Genomic DNA, 27,785 nt, shown 5'->3' on the forward strand with positions numbered 1-27,785 from the left:
GCAGTGAAACAACTGGCATTGCTATTACTGAAGAATGACCAAATTAAAGGTAAAAAGAATTTACTTTAAATAAAGTGAACTTGAAGTCCTTGTGAAATATTTTGAGATGGAGTGCAGTAACAATCATGGTAGTGGTTCAGATACTATTCAGAGTCTTTTTATTTGTATGAAATAATCAAATTTCCACAATAATCCAATGAGGTCAAAGCTGATATCATCCCTATTTTATAGATGTGGTAACTAAGACCCAGAGAAGTGATTTGGCTAGAGTTATACAGCTAATAGTTGTTGTGTTGGTTGGAAGAGCCTTCTAGGCTGAAAGTAAAAATTTAGAAATATTCAGCTTATCAGTGCTATTTAAAGCCATGGGAACAAATGAAATCATCTAGGGAGAGCTGAGTCCTGGGAAATCCCATAGTTTAAACCAGAGCCTGAGGTACAAAGTACTATAGAATACCATAGAGGAGGGAGGTAAGGGGGAAGAGAGGACAAAAATATTCCTATAGGTTGGTGTTTTAAAAATAAATGTTGAAGTGTTAACATGAAAAACAATAGTATTTGATTCCTATACAAGCTAAGAAACAAATTACAAAAGGTTCTAAAGTTCTGCCAGAGAGTGTGTGGAATGCGGACATGTATGTTAGCGCTTGATGGTCTGCCACTTACAAATTATAGTTTGTATGAATTTAGGCAAGTCACTTCTTTGCATTAGGATTAGCTTCTACTACATAAAACAAATAAACTGAAAATAGTAATAACTTAAACAAGGTAGGGGTTTGTTTCTCTCTTAGAAAAAAGTACAGGGATAGCCAGTTCAAAGCTGCTATATATGATGGCTCCATAGAATTCTTAAGGATCAAGATACCACCTGGTTTACAGCTTTTCCATTGATATGAGGTGGCCCTTGTCCTCAAAATGGCTGCCAAGTCCCAGCTATCACATCTCTGCTTTAGAAAAATGGTTGAAGGGAAAAACAGATTAAAGAAATGGTTCATCCATTCCCTTTAAAATTTCCAGAAATCTCTCACAAAACTTCAGTTTACAGCTCAATGGCAAAGTTTGACAGAATATAATATGGCCACACCTGCCTTCTAAGGAAGCTGGAAAGAGTCTTTTGGCTGGGCATAAAACCAAGAAGCTTTCACTAAAAAGGAAGGAAGAATGGATATTGGTGGGCTGATCCATCTCTACCATTGTCATTTGCTCTTTTGTAAAATAGGGTTTAGAATATTTGCTTTACCTCTCTTATTGGTTTGTTGTGAGGGTCAAATGTCATAATAACTGGGAAAATGCTTGATAAATAATAAAACATTAGTCAGATAGTTGCTGTGAAAATGACCACTGACCCCTCTTGTACACAGTACATATTTATATTTTATATGAGAGAATCTTGAACAAAGTTAAGAGTTTTCATAAATTTGTAGGTTCAAGAGCAGGAAATGTGAATTTGGGAGAGAGAATATTTTTCTACAAATCTTGCATTTCAACAACAAAGCCCTCCTTTTCCTTCAGAACCAATTTCAGACTAGCCAAAGTTCACATTTGATTAGCTCTGCAATAAAATGTTTCATCTGTACTGCCTAGTGTCTGCTGAACCCAGGCACTGTCCAAGGAATGCTTTCTGGTTGTTAAAGAAGGAGAATTACTATGGGGACAGAAGCTCATGTCATTAACTCACTTGGTCCTCAACATTCTTACTTACTGGTAGCATAATGAGGATTCCAGGCCAAGGTTCCTTGTGCTAATTGTATTTAAGGAAATGGCTCTATTATTTGGAAACTAGTTACAGAAATCATTAAGAAATTGAATGCAAAGTTAGCAGGATATGTTAGGTACCATTACCATAGCTACTGATTATGCCTGGATATTCTCAGGCATGGGCAAAAGCTAATGAAGTTCTGTTTCCTGTTAAAATAAATCTAAGATGGTCAGGAATCATTGGAATATTAATATTCTTTTCTAAGTTTTGAGCTTGACTCCAGACAGATGATTTCTTTTGCATTAAATAATAACCTTTAAGATTATTCTATCACACTTGGCAAAGAATTCCTATTATCCTTCATTATAAATGTGTTTTATATGTCCATATCAATTTCAAATTCCTCTAAAAGTGAAATAGTGTTTGCTTTTGTGTGGTACTTCTTATTTTAGGATTTTAAAGATTAGGAACTTTATTTTCTCACTCCTCAATCCCCTATCCCATAACTCAAATTGAACAATAAATGTGACAAATGTTTGCCGAGTTAGTGCATCATCACATCATGTATTTCTGGGCCTTGTTACTTCCTGAAAGTACCTGAGGGGACAGATATGAGGACAGCCCTGACCTCAGCCTATCCCTAATGACAGCTCTTTTTATCTTTCCTTGACCTGATGCTGATGCCTTATTGTTTGGTGTGGGAACTTCTCAAAGGAAAGGGGGGAACCAGCATAATTAGAGCTAATTTAATTATAACAAATTTTTTTAATGTAACCTCAAGGAAAAACTGGAAAAAATGCTTTATAAATTAAAATACCATATTGCAAGTAAAATGGAAAAAAAAATGGTTGACATATTGTAAGGCAAAATTCTAACAGTTCATCCTCAGCAATCTGGGGAGTTCTCCTGGTTGGAAGTGGTGTAATTCAGTTAGTTTCACTGACTCTCTGGATCAAGAGTCCTTAATAGTCATTAATTGTGCTTTTCCAATGCCCTCCTGCTGACACACATCAGCCCTCCAGCCTTGCACAGCTTCAGATGAGATGCAAGTGGAACCTAGAGTGCATTCAGGCAGAGAGTAATGGGCAAAATCAATCAACATCCTAAATTTGGAGTCAAGAGATATTTAATGAATACACACTAAGTGCCAGTTATTAGCCTGAAGTTTCCATGTGTTAATATAATGATTGTATAGAGAAGGAGATGTTATTATCCCTATTTTGCTGTTAAGTACATGTAATTCTGCAATGTTAGTTAACTGCCTGTGGTCATGGAGTTGCTTGATTGATTGGCACTTAACCCTTGGTGTTCAGATTCAAGTAATAAGCTCTGAGGTCAATATATGTTCAGTCATTAGGGAAAAATAAGAATTTAAAATAAAACGTGAATTTGAAACTTCTTATAGGGATAAACCAATGACTTTCCCTGCTAAGACCTCTTTAGAAATTGAACATTTTTCAGGCAAAATAATAAAATGTCCCCAAAGGGTTACTGACAGGACCAAAAGAATAGAACATTTACCTATGAAAAAAGACTAGTGGAATTAAATTTCTGTGTCCTAAAACAAAGAAAATTTAGAATTCCTTGTGAAAGTCTCAAAAAATATATAAGCAGAGTTCCCTACTTTCTTAATAATAATTAAGGCAGGCCCACATTAGAGAGAATATAAGGCTAATTTAACAAGGACCAACATTCTTGCTGAGTTTTTTTTCCAGGAGGACTATTTAGATTTCACACCATCACTACACAAATGACAGTAGGCACTAAAAAACTGGACTGTGAACTAATGGGAGGTAAATAAAGAAACTATGTAATGCCTTCAAAGAAATAAAATGAGACATCTGAGTTTTAAGAGAATTAGACTCAACAGTGGTTTCTCAATGGAATGTGAGGTGTCATAGTTTCTCTGTCGTCCTATGTTAAATATATAGGTAGCTGAGTAGCTATTATTATGAAATCTTGGAATGAGCTCAAGGGAGGAAAAATGCTGAGGAGTGATTTAACCTTGACATTATTATGGAGGGAAAAACAGTTTGAAAAGAGTTGAATCAGAAATACTACACTGAATGGTCTGGAGCATTCTCAAGCCACCCATGACATAGGAGGTCTGATTGGTGATTCACCGAGTTCTAAATTCAGGAGCCATGGGCCACTTTAACTTCCTGTATAAGCTGGCACATTCTGGACAAGCCACTGGATCCCTCTGTGTCCAGCTAATTTCCTGCATCTACAGAAGGGGACAAAAAAGACACTATCATGTCATTTTGCAAATTGTGCTCCGCTGAACACTAATCTACTAGGAGACCTTAAAGTTGCCCCACAGAGAAACACTAACCAACCATATTTGTGATTAAATTAAGTTGAGACATGCAGGGTTAAACAAAGTTTACAGGGCCCTTATTGTAGGCATTCTCAGAGCCTTTAAATGGCTAAATTTTGATGCAGTTCTTTGAGAAAATAACATTCCCAATTATACGGAAACAAAGGAAATTTGATACCCTGCCTGTATAATGGATATGTTATGAATACCTAATGATATTAACAGTAGTAAAATCACTTGGAAAAGATAAAGCACATCATGAACATTAGGCATCTTTAAAGAATTTCCAATGACTTGAGAGTTTCGGAGCTGGCTGATGCCTTTGAAGCCTAACAATTTTCTTTACTAAGTATTGTCCTCTTTAGCCAGCCTCTCAAAGACTATTGATTTAGTTGAGGAGAAGGGAGTAGGATTCTAGGCTTTTGTAGGAATACTGTAGTATGTTTCTCAGAGTGCGATTCTCAGAACTCTTGCATCAACATTGTCTGAGCTGCTTGTTATACATTCACATTCCTGGTTAAGCAGGTCTAAGATGGAGACCAGGAGTTAAAACTTTTAACAGATACTTGAGTTCAGTGGTCAGCAAACTGCGGCTCATGAACCACAGGCAGCTCTTTGGCCCCTTGAGTGTGGCTCTTCCACAAAATACCACGTGTGGGTGCTACCTTGATAAGGAATGTACCTACCTATATAGTTTAAGTTTAAAAAATTTGTCTCTCAAAAGAAATTTCAATCATTGTACTGTTGATATTTGGCTCTGTTGACTAATGAGTTTGCCAACCATGCAGTTGATTCTTATATACACTAAAATTTTATATGCACCAGCCTAGAGGGCTAGGCACAGGTCAGAATCTCCACAACTTTAAAAACTCATATAATCCCTTAAGGGATATTCTAGTAAGGAACTTCACCCCTGAAGGAGCCCTTATTGAACAGGTAGGTACCAGTCTGTGCAATGCCAGAGGAGACATTTCATTTTTAGATAACTTTTGAGCTCCTGTACTTTGCCCAAACAGGGTAAAAGTATGGGCTTTCAGAATGTATTTGTTAATCTATATAAGTCAGTCTTATTCTTATTTTATAAGAGAACAAGCTATTTTTTCCTAAGGTCACCCAGTGCCTTTGTTAGAACCCTTTGGTTGCAAGTGATAGAGAACCCAATCCACCTTGGCTTAAGTGAAAAAGAGAATTCATAGGTTCATATAGAGGAAATCTCCAGTGTTATAATAGTTTCAAGCAGGGCTAGATCCAGGGTCCCAAATGATATTATGGAGACCTAGTCTCAGGCAGGCTCACCCTCAAGGTGATAGAAGGATTACTGGTAGCTTCCATGCTGTTGGACAAGGATTGGAACACTGGTCCCCAGGGCTGGCTGCTCATTTTGTAAATCATGTTTTATTGAACACAGCCTTGCCTATTGGTGTACATAGCTGCTTTGTCTATGGCTATTTTCATGTTGCAACACCAAAGCTGAGTATTTGCAGCAGAGGTGGATGGCCCATAAACTCCAAAGTAGTTATGATTTGGCATTACAGAGAGTCTGCTGACCCTTGCAGGAGGAACTAGTTTTTGTTGAAGCTGGATTTAAACCTCTGAGAGGCACTCTTTATAGACTTAAAGAGTGTCAAACTCTAGGGTCTGAAATTTTAAGATGAGCAAAGAACTTACATTATTTAAAGATTGTTGCTTTGGATTAACACAAAACTTAGAAGTTTCATTTACAATTTAAATAAACAAGTTTCATTCCCAAGACAAATATATTCTGTGAATAAAATGAAGAATAGAATATTTTAGAAGTTTTTGTAGTCATTGCATGTTTTTGCCATTGAAGGTTACATTCCTGGGAGATGAAAGAGGAATTTTGTATTGAATATCTCAGAAAGAACTTTGCTGATAACATCTATTATCTCAATAAATATAACAACACGGACCTGGATAAATTTAAATTTAAATAAGACCCCCCCCCCCCATTAGTCTGGTCTATTAGCAATGCTGTTTGTTCACTGACTCCTGTGGTCATGGAATATAAATAGCCTCCCAACACAGTACTTAGAAAATATGAAGAATTTGACATAATAGGATTGTTTTCTCTCAAAGCATATGAATCACCATTGTGACCTAGAGAGTCTTTTAGTATTAACCAAGTCTGAATGAAGGTTTTCAAGTGTATGGCCCTCGCTTTGACCAGGCTTGGAGCCTGTCTAATCTACAACCTCAGTTGGGAGAGCATGTCTATCAAAAGCTCCAACAAAACCCAGCATCGAGCCTCATTGACTAGGCTCAGTTGCTCAGGTACTAGAGGTGATGGGTGGAGAATGCAATGTTCTCATTGGCCTGTGCTTGGTCATGTGTCCACCTCTAGAGTCAGGAGCAAGATTTGTTTTCCTGAATCACCTGGACTGGAAGTGGAGGAGGAGTGATCCTCCAAAGGAAAATTAGGAAGCCCTGCCAGGAAGAATGTAGCCACCAACAACTATCAAGCTGTAGATTCTGGATCTGAACTCACACCCTCCTGGTTTCAAAATTAACATTCTTCCCACTATACACAATGTGTAGTATTTTCTAAGGGAAGCAGATCTGACCCAATTTCAAGCCAAACTGGTACCTGCTGAGCTCTTTATTGTAGCTGGTGGCGCAGGTGCATAGTAGAGAATGTCCTTATGGTTCTGCATGTCCTACTGACCCAGGATGCATATCCTCCAGGGCACCTACATTCAGGTGTGCATTTATTTTATGACATCTTAGGCTAAGGTAGATAACACTCCCTTTTGTCTTGCTAGTGTAGGACCAATTTATATTTGTTTCTGTTTGTAGCCTTTTCAAAAAGAAGCTCAAGTCTTCCCTCATCCCTAAAGCCCTCATATTACTTTAGTTAGTAATATGAAGATCTGAAAAGCTAGGCTTTCATTGAGTGAGAAGGTATTCTTGAAAATAGACAAGGTCTTAGTGCCATGTGTTTCTCTTCCTCTGGGAATTATGTCATCCTATTCATTAGTTGCTCCTCAATTTCCCAAATGTAAAATGGGCATAATAATAACACTTCCTCGTTAGATCAATGTGAGGATTACATAAGATAATACATTAAATGCTTTGGTCAGTGCCTGGCACAGACTTAGTGACTAAAAACAGGTAGCTGTTATTAATACTTTTATTATTATCATTATTATTATTGCCATCATTGTTGTCATCAGTGTCAGGAACTAAGAAAGCACTGTCCTGTTTAGATCTCCCTAACCTGTTGTGAGGAAACTGAAGCCCTGTTAACAGTGTGCAGAGTTCTGTAGACCACACTAGCCATGCAACCCTTCTATTACAATGGGCTATGATTCGGGAACCAGTAGAGCTGCTCCCTTTAAACTCAGTACATCTCAAGGCATGGGATTGAGGGGCATTCTCATAGTCCTTTTGGATTCAATTATTGCTTTAAGAGGTGATTAGAAATATGACTTGGGCCATAGTTGATCATGTGGATCCATAAATTTCCTTTCTCTCCTCCTTCCATTGCATGCTGGCATAGCCCTTGTGTCCTTTAGCCAAGGTGCCAGCCTGTTCATAGTGCCAAAGGCAGCATCAAGCCTGTGAAAGCACCCTTTGGGACCTGCCCCCAGCGGTGGGTACAGTTGCCTCCCACCAGGCAGAAAGTTCGGAAGCCAGGAAGAGAGGAGGAAGTTGGCCAAGTGCCTAAGCAAATATGCTGAGAAGTCTGGGCTTCAGTGTGTGCAGCCTCACTCTCTTCTCCCGCCATTTCCCAACCCCACAGGACGGTACTGCACAGTCACACCCACTTTTGCTTCTTCTACTATGAAGAGTACTTTTCTTGCAGCGACAAGATGGATTCACAGTTCTCTCAATATGAACACTTGCATGTCCCTCCAGGGATACAGTGGACAAGACTCCATTATGATGATGTATGATGGTTGTGTTTGGAGTGTGATTTTGTGTGGCATATAATTGGTATTTCTTCTGGTAGTCCCCAGGTAGAGAAGGCAGCCATCTCTGTGTCCAGAAAACTGAGAGACACCAGAGCTCTCTCCCCTCCTCCAAGCAAGAAGAGCAGACTTTGGATTAAGATGTATAAACTCTTTGTTTAATGCAGCTCTATTCTCATTAACACTATGCTTGGCGAGTATCAGTGTTCATACCTTAGTTCTGATATACAGATTGGATCTATCTTTGACCTGATAGTAAGGGGTGAGGAAGAGAAGAATGGTACACAGAGGTGGAAGACTGGGTAAGTGTGGTGAAGGTCAAGTACAAGTCCTCATACTCAGCAATATTAATACCAGTGAATTTCCAGGCACTGTGCCTGTGTTTGCACCAAACCCTTTCACAGCTTCGTGGTCAGTGTGGCAGTGTTGTTTTATCCCCCAGCTCAGTGTAGGCTCCTATATGGTCTGTGAACCAGGTAGCCTTTTCTGACCCAAACAGCCTCCCTTGGCCCCCATGGCCTCTAATACCCAGTCCTTCTCCACTCACATCCCCTCCCATCATTTCCATCCCACTCCTCAACTCATGGGACAAGGCAGGGGCTCCTGATTTTAAAATAAAAATGTATCACTCTATGTTTTTTGTTTTGTTTTGTTTTACAAACACATGTCATAGTTCATATATATCAGTCTTAGACCAGGCAGAAACTGTTCAAAGAGACCTGGCCTCTGTAAGAGAGTGTGGTATAACAAATAGTGTGGAAAGGGGAAAATACTGCCCTCGTATGCCTGATAATTCATGTCAGTCCTTCATTTCCCTGCCATGAGGTAGCTCTGTGAAACTGAAAGTACATTTTGAAAAGGGGAAAGCCACAGTCATTGAGAATTTTCTAAATGACCGGATACTGTATGACGTCATTCTGCTGTTGAAAGAAAAGGTAACCACTTCCAGCAGAAGGAGATAGGTTAAGCCCTGGGGCAGCTCCGTGTGGGTAACTGACAGCTAACCTCACCTTCACCTGCACTTTTGTCCACCACTCCTAGGATGGTGAAATATGGTGAAAACATAACCCCTTCTTCTGAAATTAAAAGGAAAAGTGAATGGTATCAGACCCTGCTACATAAACATTCTATTTTGGGGTTCACTTTGGGTTGAGGAGCAAATATTTAATTTGTCAGGATCTCAGTACTTCCAAAAGTCCTAGGAGCCCTTGGCAGATGGAGAGATCTGCACTGGGGGTCCCAGCTGTCCTGGCCTTTCTGCCTCTAGTGTTATCTAGTCATCAGACAGCACAGACAGCATGGCTTCCTGCCTTGCACACTTCTCAGGAGGACACTGTATGACTAACACTTTCTAGGCTAGCAGGCGACTGAAGTTGATGCTTTCTTTGGATAAGCCTTTTGAAAACCAAGCAGCCATTAGAAACATAATGGTAAGGTGCCAGCTGAAGTGCCCCTTGCCCACCTCCCTCCCCACCTATTCCCAGAGCCCACCAGGAGCAACCCCAGGCTACAACAAGGGTGGGCTTCAGAGCACACACAAACACAGCTACTTGGTTCTCAGTAATTAAGACCATGCACAAAGCAAGTATTTTTTTATCTCCTGCTTTTCTAAAAGGAAAGAAAAATTATCCCCTAACCCAGGGGTCCCCAAACTTTTTACACAGGGGGCCAGTTCACTGTCCCTCAGACCGTTGGAGGGCCAGACTATAAAATAACTATGAACAAATCCCTAAGCACACTGCACATATCTTATTTTAAAGTAAAAAAACAAAACAGGAACAAATACAATATTTAAAATAAAGACCAGGTAAATTTAAATCAACAAACTGACCAGTATTTCAATGGGAACTATGGGCCTGCTTTTGGCTAATGAGATGGTCAGTGTCTGGTTCCATATTTGTCAATGCTAGCCGTAACAAGTGATATGATGCGCTTCCGGAGCCCTGATGCGTGTGTCCCGCATCGCTGCGCTTTGTGGCGCCACCACATACAGCACACAGGATGCATCCTGTGCTCTCTCACTGACCACCAATGAAAGAGGTACCCCTTCCGGAAGTGCGGTGGGGGCCGGATAAATGGCCTCAGGGGGCCGCATGTGGCCCGTGGGCCATAGTTTGGGGACCCCTGCCCTAACCATTTCTCTCTCTACAGATAAAGCAAATCCCAGTCATGCTATCAAAGGGACAGACAGTCCAGTCTCTTAGAGGAGTATTTTGGAGGGTGGTGGTGGGAAGACCCCAGGCTGCCCAGCTTCCTCCCTATTGATTGAGCTTTCTCGGTCCTGTGGCAGCTGACATCTGAGCTGATTCATGTCTAACTGAGCATGTTCCCCAGACAGCTGCCTTCTCTCAGCAGCATGAGGATGCCACCTTGGAGAGCAGTGGGCTTGGGCAAAGTTTCCTTTCCATGATCTGTTTGAAAAGAAAGCTGTTTTTATAAACAGGCCTGGCCCGTCTGCCATTCCTCTCCTACTCATCTCCTTCCCATTTTCTCTCGTGTCCCTGTGGGTAGTGGAAGACCACTTTATTCTGAGCCCAGTTTTGTTTTGGTTTGTTTTTCTTCCTCTTCAAACTGTGTTCACAACTGGTCTCCTTCCTCACTAGCAAGCCTTCCAATTCCACTCTCTGGTGGCAAAGTGGTGAGCAGAAAGGTAACCCCTGACATCAAATGGATTGGGAAAGATAGGAATGTGGATGAGTAAAATATGAATCAGTTAGAGCAGTGGTAGTCAACCTGGTCCCTACCGCCCACTAGTGGGCATTCCATCTTCCATGGTGGGCGGTAGCAGAGCAACCAAAGTATAAATAAAAAGATAGATTTAACTATAATAAGTTGTTTTATAAAGATTTATTCTGTCAAACAGCAAAAATCCAACATATAAAGTACTTGGTAAGTAATTATTATTATATGCTTTAACTTGCTGTAACTCTGCTTTATAAATTTTTTAAAGTAAAGTTACTTTCCTACTTTATAAATCACCATTACTGTGGAACTGGTGGGCGGTTAGAAAATTTTACTACTAACAGAGATACAAAAGTGAGCGGTAGGTATAAAAAGGTTGACTACCCCTGAGTTAGAGTCATCCAGCCTGCTCAACGATCTAGTGTACTTTAGGGCTAAACACCTTCAATTTAATGTATAGTTATTAAGGATTTGCTTAATTATGGAGTTATAATTACACCCTTATCATGCTCTCTCAGCCTTGCCATTCCAGGTTTCTCCAAGGCACTCCTGATTTTTTATAATCATTTTAATATAGTAATTTCAAAATACTTTGAAATAGTAATTTGGTCCTACTGGTGTATTTTTTTTTAAGACAAATAGTGATACTGATTTTCATGAACTAGATCAAATGACCTCATTCATTTACTTAGTTAACAAATAGTTACTGAATGCTAACTATGAGAGAAAATTCAACATGAAGCTTGAAAGATTCATACTCTGATTAAAAGGGTTTTTTTGTTTGTTTTTTAGAATACAGTATATAATCTCTCCCTTTGACCTTTAGCAGATGTTTTAGGTAGGTGGAACCCAAGAAGGTTCTACCTGGATAATTTTTAAATGTTACAAAAGATGTAAACTCTTCCAACCAAATGCAGATAGCCAAACATACACAAACTCTTGCGCGTAATTCCAGGTATTTGATGTCCGTCGGGGTCGATAGACCTCGGAACCAAGCTGCTGTGGCAGGGGTGTTACCTTTTGGCTGTAGCATGTGTATGTGTGGGGAGAGGGGGAGGTTCTGGAAGGTAATTCTTGGCAGGTCATTCTGGGGGTGGGTGGTAGGGGTGGAAGGTTCTGAAATGCCAAGACAGGAAATGAAATCTTTCTACTGTAAACTGTGGAAGCATTGAAAATTTCTAAAAAACACAGGCTTCTAGAGGAGGAATCTAGCAACAGTTAATACAGGTTTGAAAGCAAGAGATTGGGGTTGGGAATGTAGGTTTGGAGACTTGCAGGGTCTGTACAAGCAACAATAAGATTATAAACTAAAGTAGGACACGGGGAAAAGGTGATGGATATATATGAAAGAGAAAGTGATCTTGTGGGGATCAGATCATCTTGGTTTGTATCCTGGACTCAAAACCTCCTTGGTGCAGTTGCTCACAGTTGTCACCCCCTGTGTAGATGCCCAGTTGCTGGGCATTGTTGAAGCACCAACTCAAGCAGCTGATACCAGTGAAAGAGAATAACTTTCAAATTCAATGTTGTTCCAGAGGCTGTTTACCTGCTCCATTTGACTTCCTTCTCATTCCTCATAGTAGCTGTTTGTTTGTTTGTTTGTTTTTAATGACTCTCTGCAGCCACCCAGAAACCCAGACTTACTTAAAGTCTCCTCAATCACTATTTTTTTTCTCTGCCTCCAAATATCTATTTTACCCACTGCTGCTAGATTAATCTCCCTGAGGCCCACAGGTGACCAGAGACCTCAGTTCAAACCTTCAATAAATCAGGATAAACCCTTCCAGTGATTAACCCTTCTATATGTACTTTTGATCCCACCTCATCGTTTCCTCCCTAAAAACTCTGTTTCATAAATTTCTCCACCTTTTTCCTGCACCTTCAATCTCTTTTGTTCTGCTGGTTCTCGGAGCTCAGCCTTTACTGGCCAGATCAAACCTTCCTATCCCATCCTAGCAAACTTCCCTTTGGTAGTTCTCTGTTGCCTTAAGAAATAAAAGCAAAACCCCTGAAGAGACTTTGCAAAAAACTTTGTATTCCGGCCCCAAAGCCCTTGTCATTGATCTACCATCCTATTCTGCTTATTTTTTTATGATCAAAGTTCTTCTAAAAAATGGAACGTCTTCACTATCTATCCAGTCATGAAATGCAAAAACTTCTGCCATTCTTGCTTCCGTGTCCTCCCTTGTGTTTATCTAGGAAGTTACTAAGATCTGTTATCCTACTACCTGGCTGCATGTCATCTTTTCTCTGTGTCCGTTCTGTTCCTGCCCTACTTGTATGCTAGTCACTAGCCCTAATGACTACTGCAGTGGCCTCTTTATTCACACTCCAGTTCAGGTTCCCATTGCTGGTACAACACTATTCTTAGAAATGAATTTAATTGTGCCCTGACCATGTACCTTCTCAATCAGGCTATCTAATATTGGGCCCCTCAGCACCTAGATGCTCTTGATCTCCTTTGCCAAGTTCCACTTTGTCTTTTGTTTTACTTCCAATGCACGTATCTTCTAACATACTCTACTGTTTCCTTAGTTTTATTGTGTGTTGTGCTCTCCCTACCCTACTCACTAGTATAGGCTCTGCAAGTTGGTATTTTTATCTGTTGTGTTTATTAGTGTAGCCTCAGCATCTGGTACATCTCAATACATATTTGTTGAATGTAATAATGTCAATTTCTATTTTCAAACTCTCATCTTTTCCCCCTGTCTGTAGAATATAAATACCTAATAAAACCTTTCAAAGCTTGCATGGTCTGGCTCCAGACTTTCTGGCCACCGCCTCTCCCCACTGGCTTTCCATCTCACTAGTATGACTGATACTCACAGTTCACTGTTTCTTGAAGTTCGTAGACATGTCATGTTCTTTCAGCCCTCTCTGTTCCTTTTGGGTCTGTTCTTCCTCCAGGGATCCATTCCTTCTCTTCCCCTTGTGGGGAGAACAGCTCCTCCTCTTTCAAACTCCAGCCATGCATTATGTCCTTGGGTCTTCTCCAACCTAGCCAAACAGAATTAGCTGCTCTCTCTCTTCTACATGGTTTCCCATTTCAGCAACTTTACACACTGAGCCCTCTGTCTCCTCCTCTAGACTCTGTGCTCAGCCATGCCCAAGTCTTCTGTGTGTCTGCCCAAGAAGTGATCACAGTGTCTGGCACAGTATTAAGTAGTTACTTAGTACAATGATTCAGAGGAGCCACCAGTGCACTGAACCATGGAGTCAAAGGTTTTCAGGGTCATCACCATGCATCATGTCCAGATTGTTGCTGCCCACACCCACAAACCTGTGCTTGCCTCATGTTCTCTGTTTCCATGAATGAAGGGTGCCACTATACTGACATGAATCTGGGCATAAGGGATTATCTGCCTACCCTCCCCCAGGCCACCCAGTCACAAAGTTCTCTGGACTTTGCTTCCCAGACATCTCTCAACTTCATCGATTTCCTTTCAGTCTTTCTGCCAGGAGCCTTTACAAGCCTGTCATCATCTGTCACCACAGCACACTGCCTGGCACATGGTAGAGGTTCCATATATATTTGTCAAACAAATGAATTTCCTGAGGACCATTTCAGATGCCATTAGGCAGACTACCAGGCTGTGCGACTGAGCTTCTGAGGACAGCCTGTCGGGTGATTTGGCTGAAAGCAGTGTTAAAGGGCCATGGAGTGGCTTTTGGATCGTCCACAGCTCTAAGTGTAATTGGACTTTCTGGAAAGGCAAGCCCCACCCGCCCCCTTGATTTTGCCAAGGAGGTTATTTTCTCAGATTATTCCCATCTTAAAAATTCAAGCCATGGTATATTTACCCCACTGAGATGTGTAAATTCTAATGTAAGTTGGAAAAGAGTTCGTTTTATTCCAAGTTATAGAAGAGGTCAGGGTGATTGTGGCTTTAAAGGAAGCATCCCCACTAAGCACGACAGGTCTGAGTGTCCCCAGATGTAGTTATCAGGATTAGTCTAGGTGGTCCCTAAAGTCACTCTTGGTATTCAGTTTTTCAGAATCTCCTTTCAAAAATTAAAGCAGAAACAAAAAGACTAGAGGAGTTGAGACAATTATGAAATCTACTAAATGGCTAGTGATCTAATATCAGTCACTAATCCTAGAGTGGAGCCTCTCAGCAGATTCCAGTGCTTCGGTGGGTCTGGCTGAAGGAGAGTCGTGGGTGGTGGAGCCATTGGCACTGGAATAGACAGTTGATAAATGTTTTCTCCCTCTTTTCTTGGCAGACGGTGTTATAGTGAGTGCATCTGCCGAGTCTTCTTTGAGAAATTACTAGGCCAGTAGTTATACTGACTGTCATTTAACTCTTCTGATCCCCCCTCCCTGCCTTGTGGGGAGTTTCTGCCGTGTCAGGAGGACTCTATTCTTTCTGCTCCATGTCCTCCTCTTTCTTCTCAAGTCTAAGTCACTGTTAGGCAAATTTGGTTGGGGTCTTCCAAATCCCCAGGGTTTAGCTGACTGTCCCCTGCCTTCAGAACATGTTAGTATGACTTACATTCCAAATGACAAAAACAGAAAGAAAACTTCAGTCACATGGCTCCTGTTATCTGTAACCATGGAAAACGTTGGCCATCTGTGAGGCTCCCATTTTAACAGTTTTTCCCCCCTCTCTCTTTATTTCCATCTTTTCCTTGGGGAAAACAAGCTGAGGAAGTGGAGAGGCTGGCGGCAATGCGTTCAGACTCCCTCGTCCCAGGTACCCACACCCCACCCATCCGGAGGAGAAGTAAGTTCGCCAACCTGGGAAGGATTTTTAAGCCGTGGAAATGGAGGAAGAAGAAAAGCGAAAAGTTCAAACACACATCTGCAGGTAAGATTATTTTTTCCTTCTCTTTTCACTGGGCTTTTGTTGACTTGAACTCTGTATGTTAATTAGTAAGCTTTAATTACTATAGGCTCTTGGAACCAAATGAAAAAAATCAAGCCTTAGGATTCCTCTGGTCTTTAATAACTATTACATCCCATTGAGACTGGCTTTTAGATTCTATATGTTTTCTTGTGTCTTGGGGGTTTTTGTTGTTGTTTTTTAATCAAAGAACCACCACTTTTATATGACTGTAAATATCTGAACTGAGAACTCCTCCTTTTCTATAACTGAATGCTTTCATTCTAGCATTGATAATCCATTTCTTATTTTTTATTTTATATTCACTGCTCCAGTAAAAATCAACACACAGAAAATGTTATATATAGTTATTGGCAGATAAGATAGACTATTTCATGGAGGAATAGTCTTGAATCAGTGACTCTTGGACATGATAGGAAAACACAGGTGAGGAGAGATGATGACAACTAGACAGTTTGCAGCCAAGTGGACAGCAAGGAACTTGGGGCAGGTCAGCAGAGCTGAGGGGTTAAGAAGAGAGATTGGAGTTTAAGTGCCTGGGTTCAAGCCTCAGCTCTGATGCTTGGAAGTTATATGGCCTTGCCCAGTTTATTTAACTCTGTACCTCAGTGTCCCCATATATAAAATAGGGTTAAGAATTGTACCTCCATAACCTAAGATTGTGGAGACTTTATGTGGCACACTATACGGATATTTTTTAAATGAAAAAGTGAGTGCCGATGATAATGTATAGTGAAAGAGTCCTGATTCTATCCTGTTTCAGATGAGATGAAAGAAGAGCTATTCAGGTTCTTTTTTGTTTGTTTGTTTTGTATTTATTTTGCTAATTATGTGCCCTGGACATTCCAGGCCTACTCCAGTACTTTTATTTCCTTCTTCCTCTACTTCCTAGAAAGCTCAACCTGCCCTCTCCCCTCCTCAAAATAACCACCTCCTCTATTTTTTGGTCACCACTAAACTAACCATGAAATAGGAGATGATCTGTTTCTTGTGCCTGAATGCTATTCCACAGAGCCAGTCATTTTAACGCCAGTAGCTTTGGAGGAATGGAAGAGAATAACAAACACAAGAAAGTCGCAAGAAGTCTTGAAATCTTAAACATTCCTCGTGGTGGACATCTCCAGTTCATGTTCTGATACTGTTTCTTAGATGAAAGTCCCAGTGCCCTGTTACTATATGTAATCTGTCCCTAAGATTAAAATGAACCTCTGGAGTCTATAAATCTCTACATTTTTACCTCAATGTTTGAATCCATTCACCTGAACACATTCTCCAGCCTCTTGGTCATTGTACAGATCTGTTAAGGTGTACGTGTAGGTCATTCCTATGTTTCCAAACACTACTGAGAGATTTATATGCAAGTAAAACTAAATGGATGACTCTTCTGGATGCCCTCTGCCATGAGGTAACATGGAAAAAAGCACTTAGATCATTGCCCTGGAGAGGAGAAATATAAGTGAAATACATTCTTTAAGCAAAGTGAGGCGTAAAACACATGACAGAACAAGAAAAAGGAGTGATCTGTAAGCACTAGAAAAATAATTGCTAAGATTACAGCAGATCCTTTACAATGTTCTTTATGACTTTGCTATGAAGATGGTTTATAATAATAGAAATATACATTTGAATGATTGCCATTGATCAGCATGAGTCTGGGAATGATGATGTGGTAGATGCATTTGCTCCCAGCAAATCAAGAGCTTTGTTTAGTGCATTTGCCAAGGCCACAGGCAAGGCTCCAGGGCTCCTCACGTGCAGGGGCACCATATCAATTACACTGACTTCTTCAAGATTTCCAAAAACTTGTCTTTTGGTAAGTGCAAATACAATGACATCATATTATTCATAAATCATTGCAAGTCTGACAAAATTTTCATTTAAAATTCTTTGGAGAGAAAGAATGAAAAAAGATGTGACAGGCAAACTTGCAACTTTAATCATGCTTATTTTAATTATTCTTAGCAAGTTCTTATGATTTCTATGGCCATAGTCATTAAATTGCTGCTGAACATGATATTTGTGTGTACTTTTGTTTTGTTTTTATTTTGTTTGTTTTTTTAAGAGACATTCAGCTTCTGAGTTAGAGAAGCTGGAGGATAGACTCTGGACTATCTCTATATCCCAACAGATGGAGGGCTTCATGATAGAACAGAAGCAGTTTGGGGTCTTACTTAAGTCAGTGGTTTACACTGTAGTACTCTCTGTATTTAATTAGATTCAGAAATATTATCTCTTATTTTTGGAAAGGAGAGACTTTCTGTACTAGTTTTTTGCCCAAAGGAGAAAAATATTGACAACATAAGGATGTTTAACATCATGTGTATATGTTCAAGTCATACATTGAATTACAAACTATTCTATACGTGGATAACAGTCAAATATTAAATATACAAGAGGATTAATTGATTGTGAGAATGTTAATTGGTTAGCCAGTTTTAGCTGGTATGCATATATTTAGATGTGGGTGTATGTAATGTCCTTTCATATGTATAATAATGTTCATGATTTTAAATACAAAGAGTAAGTCTATATATTCCTTTTTTTCCAATTTTTGCTTTTATGAACCTATGAAATTACATTACCACAGTGTATACTTGGCCTGTTATTATTTCAACAATGAGTTACATTTATAATTTACCATAATTAGCTATACTGTAGCTTTACTGTAACTCAAGGTACAGGACATGTGTGCTTGTGTATATGCAACACCTTCAAAGGTACATCCAGAAATGTTGTTTTGCAAGTTGCATGGCAATAAGAAAACTACATTAGAAAACTATGACCTCAACCTTTTCCTCAATTTTGGCACCAACAGCTACTAAAAGGATTTTTCAAAAATAGGTCTTCATGTCTCATGCTGCTCATACGTACTTTCTATTCCAAGCTGAAGGCCAGTGTCCTTAAGAGATGTTCAGCATGAAGATCCAGAGACTGAGTTCTGCATAGTGGTTAAAGCACTATAGGACAGGGAGTTTCTTTCCAAAGCATCTGTGCTTCCCATGTCACCAGGAGGAGAGCAGTGATGCATAGAACATAAAGCAGTAGGTCCTCAGACAGCTACACTATAGGGGTTGGCCCTCTGTGTGTAAGCTTTCCTGCATACATAGGGCCTCAAAGGAAAACAACAACTAGAATGACAAAACTGACTGAGTACCTACCACCTGCTGAAATGGCACCTGGACCTGGGGATGTCACTGTGAGCACAAATAGACTTCGTCAGTGACCTTGAGGCCTACACGGTGTAGCTGGAGAGGCAGATGATCAAATCGCAAGCAGAAAGGTGACATCACAGCTGTGATAAGGGCTGCGAAAGAAAGGGACTTGGGGGAATGAGAAAGACTTGACTCAGTCTGAGGGACCAGGGAGACCTCCCTGGGGCCACAGTCTGACTGGGATCTAAGGGAGGGGTAGGGGGTTTAGAAGTGCTCCCAGGCAGCAGAACAGCCTGGGCACACTCCCTGCAGCAGAAGCAGGTGAGTGGTCTGAGAATGCAGAGAAGACCAGTAGCTGGAGATGGGAGAGATGGGACTGTGGACTGGAATGGGGCTGAGGCTGGAGAGAGAACCAAAGATCGGACCTTCACTGGGCCTCATCCTGTAGAACCAATGAGACAACAGCATAATGCCAACAGATAGACCAGTTGGGAGTTCACTGTGCAGATGGTGTAACTTGGACCAATATTTGGTGATAGGAATGATGGATTTGGGTGCTGTTATAAGGAACAAGTGGTAGGACTTAATGACAGGTCAGATGTAAGAGGGAGAAAGAGAAGTGTCACAGTTGACATCCTCATGTTGGTGACCTTTCCTGGAATGTGTACTCTAGGAGAGTGACAGGTTTGGAGGAGTAGCAGTTAGGGGGAGTTAAGAATACAAGTTTTGGTATGTGTTTGAGCTGACTTTGTGGCAGCCAACTGTTGGCAGTTGAATATATGGAAAGCAAGAAGAGGTCTGTGCTTGGTATGTAAATGTTGGTCCATTTGCATATATATGTTAATTACAGTGAGGACCATGTGTGAGATTCCTTAGGGAACAAGTATAAAATTGAAAGGAAGAGAGTCTGGGATAGCATTATCACTAATGACTGGATGGAAGAAGATGAACCCATAAAGGAGCTAGAAGGGCAGAGGCTGGAGGTGGAAGGAAAGCCAGAAGAATGTGAGGTTGCGGGAGCCTGGAGCAGAAATGTTCCAAGGAGGGTGTGATTAACTGTGTTCAGTGCTATGAAGTCAAGTGATGTACAGAAGAATGCCATCAACTTTAGTAATTCTGATCCACTAGAGGTTGAAGATGTAGCAAAAGCTCTCTGGGCAGATTATTTAGAGATAGATGCCAGATTAGTATGGAATGAGAAATTAGTAGGAAATGGCAAAAAAAATGGGGATACACCTATGGGAATTCTGGCTGTGAAGTGGGGAAGAGATAAGACAAGGATGTGTGATGGAGGAAATATATGTGTGTCTACAGAGACTTGTATTTGTATCATCTGATTGGGAGGTGGCTGCCTGTGTGCCTTCTGATTCGTCGTTCTTTTATGATGAAAGAGACGTAAACGTGACAAGCCAGTGTGGAAGATCCAGGAGAGACATACTGTTAGAAAATATGTGAGATAAAAGAGACCAGGCCAGGGTGCCGAGAAGTCAGGAGGGGGTGAGTCATAAGGTCCCGACAGAAGGGTTAGAGTCCAAAGGAACACCTCCGCCACCGGAATGGAGGAAGCAGAGGCCAGGCTGCAGCGGTGGGCAGGTAGGAAGTTGGGAGTGACGCTGTCTGATGGCTGAGCTCTCCTCTAGCTAATGAGTGAGGTCATCTCCTCCAGGGTGAGAGGAGGGGGACATGCAGAGTTAAGCCCATTTCACATTGATGACTGTGAGCCTACACAGCACTGGTGACTTGTTTCAGTGGCTTTGGCTGCCCGCGTACAGCTGTGGATAAAGCAGATAGTTGAGTCTGTCCTGGGCTGGAGTTTTGCCAGATGAGTGAACAAAAAAAAAAAGGGAGGCAACACATCACCACATACTTTGTTGCACAGATGAGAGAACTGTTCTCTCACACCTCTGGAGGCCGGGAGCCCAAAATCAAAATGTTGGCAAGACTGGTTACTCCCAGCTGGGGACGCTGAGGGAAAATCTGTCCCATGCCTCTCCCTAGCTGCCAGTGGCTCCTGGGCAGTCCTTGATGTTCCCTGGCTTGTTGCTGCATAACTTGAATCTCTGTTTCTGTCTTCACATGGCTTCCCTCTGTGCCTCAAATCCCTCCATTCCCTTAGAAGGACACCAGACAGTGGATTCAGGGTCCACCCTGAACCAGGATAATCTCATTCAGAAATTCTCAACTTGGTTATGTCTGCAAATTCCTTATTTCCAAGTAAGGCTACATTCCCAGGAACTGGGCAGGGGTGGGGTAGCATTTGGACATGACTTTTAGGGGTCACAATTCAACCCACTTTAGTATTGAACTTTAAATTGGGTAAGGAAGAAAAAGTCCAATAGGTTGGGATAGATAGAAAACTCGATAGATTTTAAGTTTCAAAGAGGTTAAAGGATTGCAAAACAGTCAGTGGAAGTAGTTTCCATAAGCCAGTTGGCAGACCAGGAGGTCATGGGTCCAGAGCCACATTCCTGAATGAGTGACATGTAGAATGAGGACAGACACAGGCCGCCATCGTGGCAGTGGGTGCTGCGGTGGAGGAAGAAGCCAGAAAATGATTTAAAATGCGGTAAATAATCCTATCTACTAACCAACAAAAACCTATATACAGTAACTTATTGCAAAATTTTGGGCTAATTTAATCTGTCATTGCCAGTCAAGAAACAAGAGAAACTTTATCCTGTTTGATTTTAACATTCAACCAATTGCTGAATTGATGTGTTTTTGGAAATATTCTCTGTGTTTTCTTTTCTTAACTGGAGATGTTTCAGTCCATATACTCTTAGGCCAGTAAAGTACTGCAGTTTATGTAATTGATTCATGGAAAATCAAAGGTTGCTTTTTAAGCTTTCATTCCAGCTATTAGCGAACATACCTAACTTAGATAAAATAGTGTTCTAATAAGGCAGCAGCTTTTAAATGGGATTAATTAATTGCCTATTCCCTGCTATGCCACACAATTGGGAACCTGTGAGCATCAGTCTTTGCACTGGCCCCGCCCAGCTTTAAGTCATAATGAAGGTCCAGACCTGAACTGTATTGGGAGCTCCCCTTGTACATAGTATGAGCTTTTGTCCATTGTACTCTGTACAGCAACACTGATGCAACAGTGTCTGTGGGCAGGAGATTCTTAGGTACTCATGTGAGCATGGAGCTCCAGCCTTCTCATGTGTCCCTTTGCCCCCACCGGCCTTCTGCTATAGTTTCTGCTTACCCCCAGGCCTTCCAGTGGAAGGGGATCAACACTTAACACTGACTTGTTAGCTAATTATTTCACTTGGTCCCTGGCTGCCTCTTTCCCTTGGGGCCAGGCTCTGCTTCCTTTATTTTTTCCATGTGTTTACCCAGAATAACTGGGAACTTTAGCAACCACCAGGTTTCAAGAGTCCCTTCCTGGGAAGCACATTTACAGAATTATTTCTCTTCGATTAAAATACCTTGGATGATGAAAACAGTCTAAATTGGATTATGCCTTTGGAGTTGGTGTGATGGGCTCCTGGGCTCTTCAGAAAGACTGCTCCTGATCTCCAGGGTGGTTGGTCCCCTTGCTAATCCTACATTTCTAATCCTTCTCCACTAGGAATTCCTAATAGGCCAGGTAATTGGGGGGGGGGGGGCCAGAGGGTTGCAATTCTTAACGGAGACAGATAAACCCTAAAGTTACATCAGGGCTTTTCTGGACATCCTTTTACATGATAGGATTGTAGATCACTGTTAATAAATGAGATTATTGCCTCTTATCCAGCATGGGCCAACTGTGTCCACTGTTAAGGACCTATGGACCATCCCTGGCACAGCTCTTGAGCTAGTAGTTTATATTCTTTCCACTCAGGGAACGAGATAAAACCGATAGATTGCAAACAATAATGATAATGAGTAAGCACATGTGTGCTGTACTTGAAAGGCAACTGAGTTAGGCTGCTGTGCCTTACATTTCATGGTCCCTTGAAGTTCCCCTTTTTCAAACTAACAAAATACTGTCATCTACTTGTCAGAGTTTGAGCTTAGGTCTAAAAACCTTTAAAGAATCTCCAAGAAGTCAAAGGAGACAAACCTAACTGAATTTTAAGTTACCAACAAAGGTTTCCTAGGAAAATGAATGTTTAACCCGGGAATTAGAGAGTGAATGTGAGAGAGAGTCTTCTCTCCTAGTAGAAAGAGCACCTGGAGAAGAGAGGAGAGACTAGCAATCTATAGCTTAAAAAGAGGTAATGGTTCTGAAATGAGTACTAGTGGAGGAGCAGAGAGAAGTGAGCAGTAAGGAGGAAGAGGTAGGCAAGGCTCTGCTCATAAAGGGTTGTCTGCGGTGTGATACAGCCCAGATTTCATCCTAATGCAATGTCCTCATGAAGCTGTCAGTGTCCTCATGAAGCTGTCAGTGGACCTGCCTTTTATAAGACTATTCCCCATGCTATGGGAAAGGGTTAGAGTGGTATGGTGACTAATGTTGTTTCAAGTTTTTAATGTAACTGCTTCTATATATTTGTGTCTGTAAAGAGAGAAAATTTACTTGTAACAGAATTAAGATACATCATTGCAAATGGAATATTAATTGTCCCTACTGATTCTGATAACAAGGAAACTGGTTAGCAGGTGGTTGATTATAAAGTTGGGGGAGAGATGAAGGTACTTTAGACAAAATAGTGACACTAGGAACTTAAGACTGTGAACCGTTGCAAGAGGTATTTAGGCGACAGAATGAAAAAGACTCAATTACAGATTGGATATGGAGGATGAGAGGGGAATAAAGAACGACTCTCTTGTTTCTGGCTAAGCAGTTGGTGGGTGGAGGTACCACTTACTGTATCAGTAGCACTGAAGGGAGTGGGTATGTGGGGTAAATTATTATTTATTTTGGGGAGTGCCAGCTTTTGTGTGCTTCTGTGACATCCAAGATGGTGGGGATACTGAACATAGAAAACCGAGATCAGGAGAGGTCTGGCTGGAAATACAAATCTGGAACTCGTGGACACCTGGATCCTCTTTGAGGTCATGGGATGAAAACTCTAAGTAGAGAACATGAAGTGAGGGCAAGAGGGCTACAAAGGCCCCCTGAGGGCTGTTGTCTTGTAAGCTGTGAGCAGAGGCCACAGAGCCTGCAGGAAAGGCCGACGGAACCCACAAGAGTTAGGAGGAAACTCAGGAAAGATCAGTGGTGTCACCTGACCAGGACAGAAGAGAGTTCATAAAAACAAGAGGGTCCACTCTGCCAGTTCCCAACAGCATGGCAAGGACTGAACAGTGTCCTGAGGGTTCGGTGACAACTCATCATTAGTGTCCTTGGGGAGGATGGTATCAGGGAGTTTGATTGCTGGGATTTACACAGCATTCAGTTAAGGAATGAATGAGGGGAAGAGAAGCAGACTTTTTCTGTTAAGAAGTTTGGCTTAGAAAGGAGAATGAGAAATATGTAGTTATCACCAAAAGGCTATTTGAGCTTGAAGGAGGTGTTGTTTGGTTAAGACTAGTCGGATTGTGTCATGCTACAAAATTTGCCTTAACGTGGCTCTGGCATTCCAAGGAAAATAGAAACATCAGCAGAGTGGTTGTTAAGCCCAATAAATGTATTTCCACATATTTTTCAGCAATGACAGTTCTCATAATTAGGAAAAACAAACATGCAAATAATTGGAGCACCATTTAGCATCTGATTTTAATAAGAAACTATCAAACCAAGTTGTATAGCTTTGAGCATCTGACTAGAACACATTCTTTTTGGGCGACTGCAGCATTCAATTTCTTTTTTTAAAAAAGGTAGAGCACAGACAGACCAGCAATTTTCTTACCTGCGTATCCATCATGACCCACAAAAAGGAGCATCTAGGGGTCAGATAGCAAAGTAGACTTAATTACCCTGATTATTAAAAAAAAAAATCTCTTATTAGATGGTACAGGTTAAAGACTGGAGATTAGTACCTTCCTAGAACTAGAGATGTACAGATGTAACTGTTTTCTGTCCAGGTGACCTTTACCCATCATTGTGCTTATATGTCATGACTATAAAATCCTTAATGATAGTGACTCTGCCTTTTCCCTTTTATCTCCCAGCATTGAGCAGAGCACCTGACTTTGTGGGTGTGCAAGGGAAGTGGTCAGTCCACTATGTTTTTGAGTTTTTCTGTTTACCGAGATCTGAGAGAGGAAAAGGCAGCATGTGACAGAAGATCCTAGCCTTTGAAGAACTTGTCTTCATTCACGATTGTCTTTCAGTTTATCAGAGTTGTGCACAGGTCAGAATCAATGACAGTGTGTGTTGAATCTCAGGTTATTTGGGCAGCACTGTTTGGGTTATCTGTTGCTAGGTAATAAAACACCTCATAACTTAGTGGCTTAAAGCAACAACCCAATTATATTATCTCTTGTGACCTGAGGATTGACTGGACTCAGCTGGATGATTCTTCTTCCGGCTTCTTGTGGTCACTCATATGTCCTCAGACAGATAGAATCAAGGTTATCTGGAATAACGGAAGCTCATAGAGTCATGGGGATAGTCGCCCCTCCCCTTCTCCACCATGTTCTCAGAGCCTCTCCCCATGTTCTCTCCCACAGGGTAGTTTAGGACCGCCAGGGGCACCGAAGTAGAAACTTCTAGGCCTTTTTAAGACTCAGGTCCAGAATTGGCCCAGTATTACATTCACAGTATTCTGTTGGTTAAAACAAGTCACAGGAACAGCCCAGATTCTTGGCTGGAGCAGACAAACAAGAGTATGAATGCCAGGAGCATGGTTCATTGGGGGCTGTCTTTGTTCAAGGTGTAACAAAACTGCAGCTGCTACTTTTTCCCTTCAATCCAGCTGGAACATGCTTCAACAATTTTACACTGCCAGCAACAACAGTAGTTGCTATCACCTTGAGTTTTTGATGGATGTGAAATATGCATGACCCTTCCATGCGTCCCTAACCCTTAATTTCACAACAGACCTACGTGACATTATTAACTCTATTTGACAGGTGAAGAAACTGAGGCTTAGAGAAGCTAATTTCCAGTTAGAAATTACAGAGCTAGAATTTGAACTCAGTCTATGCTCATATCACCCATGTTTCATTTTGGATCCCTGAGTATGAGAATTCATAATTCACATGTTTTAAAACATATAATTCATCTGCACTTAACAGTGATATTATAAGATACTTTCCTTTATTGACATATCTGTATATAGGTAAAATATGAAAGAAGAGAATCTCATTGATAAAAACTGACAGGAAAATCAGAATGTGAGTCTTTCTTTAGTGCCTTTAAAGCAGTGGGTAACATCTTACTTGTCTTTGGATTGCAGTGTCTAGTTCAATCCGTGCACAGAAAGATGCTATTTGTTGAATGACTGAGAAAGGGTAAATTGATACTGGCTCCAAGAAAATACCATTCAGAAATCTTTGCACTTATGTTTTCTATGGAATACAATCTCTTTCTCCTATGTGACAAATAGGAACAAAATATGCACAAAAATGTACGCAGACAGTAATTACACAGGCCTCTGCAGTGGTTGCTAGATTTGAGGCTCGATATTTGCAAAACTAATTCTGTGAAAGGACACAAACCTTACAGCATTTAGCATTGGATGTGCTTTTAACTACAGACTTCAGAGGTTAGCAGGAGGTCTTGTGAGGAGATGGTCAGGGACAGTGGTCTGTACAGCCCAGCTGCCAAGTTCCCTCAAGCTTGTAACTCATATTTGCTAGTCAAGTCCCTCATTTAGGATAGGGATAAAACCCGCACCTCATAAAGTTGTGAGAATTGAAAAGAAAACTTAATTCTGGAAAGCTCTTAGACTAGTACCTTGCAAAGAATAAGTTCTATGTCAGTTTTCTCTACCATGAATTCTTTTTCTAGAAATCTATTAAAAAGCAAGCATCCAAGAGTAAAGAAAGGCTCCTTATTTCTTAGTTTCAGTCTTTGAATGGTTTCTGTACTGGATTACAACTCTGATGAGCTTCTCTTAGATTTAGGTGGTGTTTATTTAGGAACTGGGTACAGGAGCCTGGTTTTAGACACACTGTACCATTCCAAGAAGCTGAAGTTTAGCCCACGTTTTCCTAGGTACCAACAAGTTAGGTCACTAAAGTATTTCCTTCTCTCCATGAACGTACAATTAAGTGAACACACACAGTGGCCTCTGAGGAAGTGCTTCATCCGGTTTCTCCTTTGCTACCTCATGGACAGAAATATGCTCAATACATGAAGGGGTGTTCTTGGGGGGGTATGTGAGTGTAGTCTTTTTGGAAAAATTAGAGCTCTGTGGCAAGTCAGAGTACACAAAAATAAAGAAAGACAGAAACAGGATGACCTATCTGCTTTAGTTTCCAAACCTGGACATCTTTAAGAGTAAACTGAGACACCATTACCTCTTAGGCCAGGACAAGAAGCCTGAAATAGGCCCATGCCAGGCAAAGCAGAGAGTGTGGCCTGTTACTCTCTACAGAGCCACCGGGACATAAACTGCAGACCCTGAGGCCAGTTCTGCTTTACAAATAGGAAAGAAGTGCCAGTTAACTGCTATGGTAGTTGAGTCCCTTAGGATTTTTATAGCATTGAATTCTTCTGTTCCCAACCCTTGTTGTATGGTGTTTCTGCCTTCTCTCCATACTTCTTTGGCTGATATCTTGATCAGAAGTTCTGTCCCAGTGGCATTTTCATCCACTGATAACTTATTCTCCCTTTCTTCAACACATCTCTCACTCTCCAGAGTGCATGACTGCTCCTGTCCCCAGCTCCCAGACCTGCAGGCCCAGCCTGTCTATCCCCTTCCCAGGCCCTCCAGGAGGCAACAGGCCTCTGACCAGACCATGCCTGGGGTGCACTGTGTACTGGCCTTGAGCACTTCTCTGTGTCCAACACATTCTTCGTTCTGTATTCCCCACCTTCAACTCCAGTTCCCATCTTCTTCTCTCCCTCCCCTGTCCTTGGAGCACTCACTTATCCCAGATAAAGGGCTCATGTCTCCAAAGTTCATTCAGTTCACTGTTTCTACCTCTCTGGTGCCCAGACTCACATCTCTGTGGGCAAGTCTGGCCCCAACCCGAGGCCAGCCCTTTGCACGACCTTTCCACTGTCATCCCAAACACGTATGTCTACTTCAGTGCCTCCTTTCTGCCTGGACAGGCTTCCCCTCCAGAAGCACCCTGACTCTATGGAATGAATCATTGTTCACTTTGGGGGCACCT

At 41.3% G+C, this 27,785-nt stretch overlaps 1 protein-coding gene across 1 annotated transcript in view; it reads left to right on the forward strand.

Annotated features, from left to right (window-relative positions):
- PHACTR1 (phosphatase and actin regulator 1) overlaps positions 1 to 27,785 on the forward strand; it is a 555,275-nt gene that overhangs the window by 336,865 nt on the left and 190,625 nt on the right. Inside the window, exon 5 of the mRNA XM_066377083.1 lies at positions 15,274 to 15,438. Within this exon, the coding sequence (XP_066233180.1) occupies positions 15,274 to 15,438 (165 nt within the window). The remainder of the gene's footprint in view (positions 1 to 15,273; positions 15,439 to 27,785) is intronic.

This window comes from Saccopteryx leptura, chromosome 3 (genome assembly GCF_036850995.1).
Source record: "Saccopteryx leptura isolate mSacLep1 chromosome 3, mSacLep1_pri_phased_curated, whole genome shotgun sequence".
NCBI lineage: Eukaryota > Metazoa > Chordata > Mammalia > Chiroptera > Emballonuridae > Saccopteryx > Saccopteryx leptura.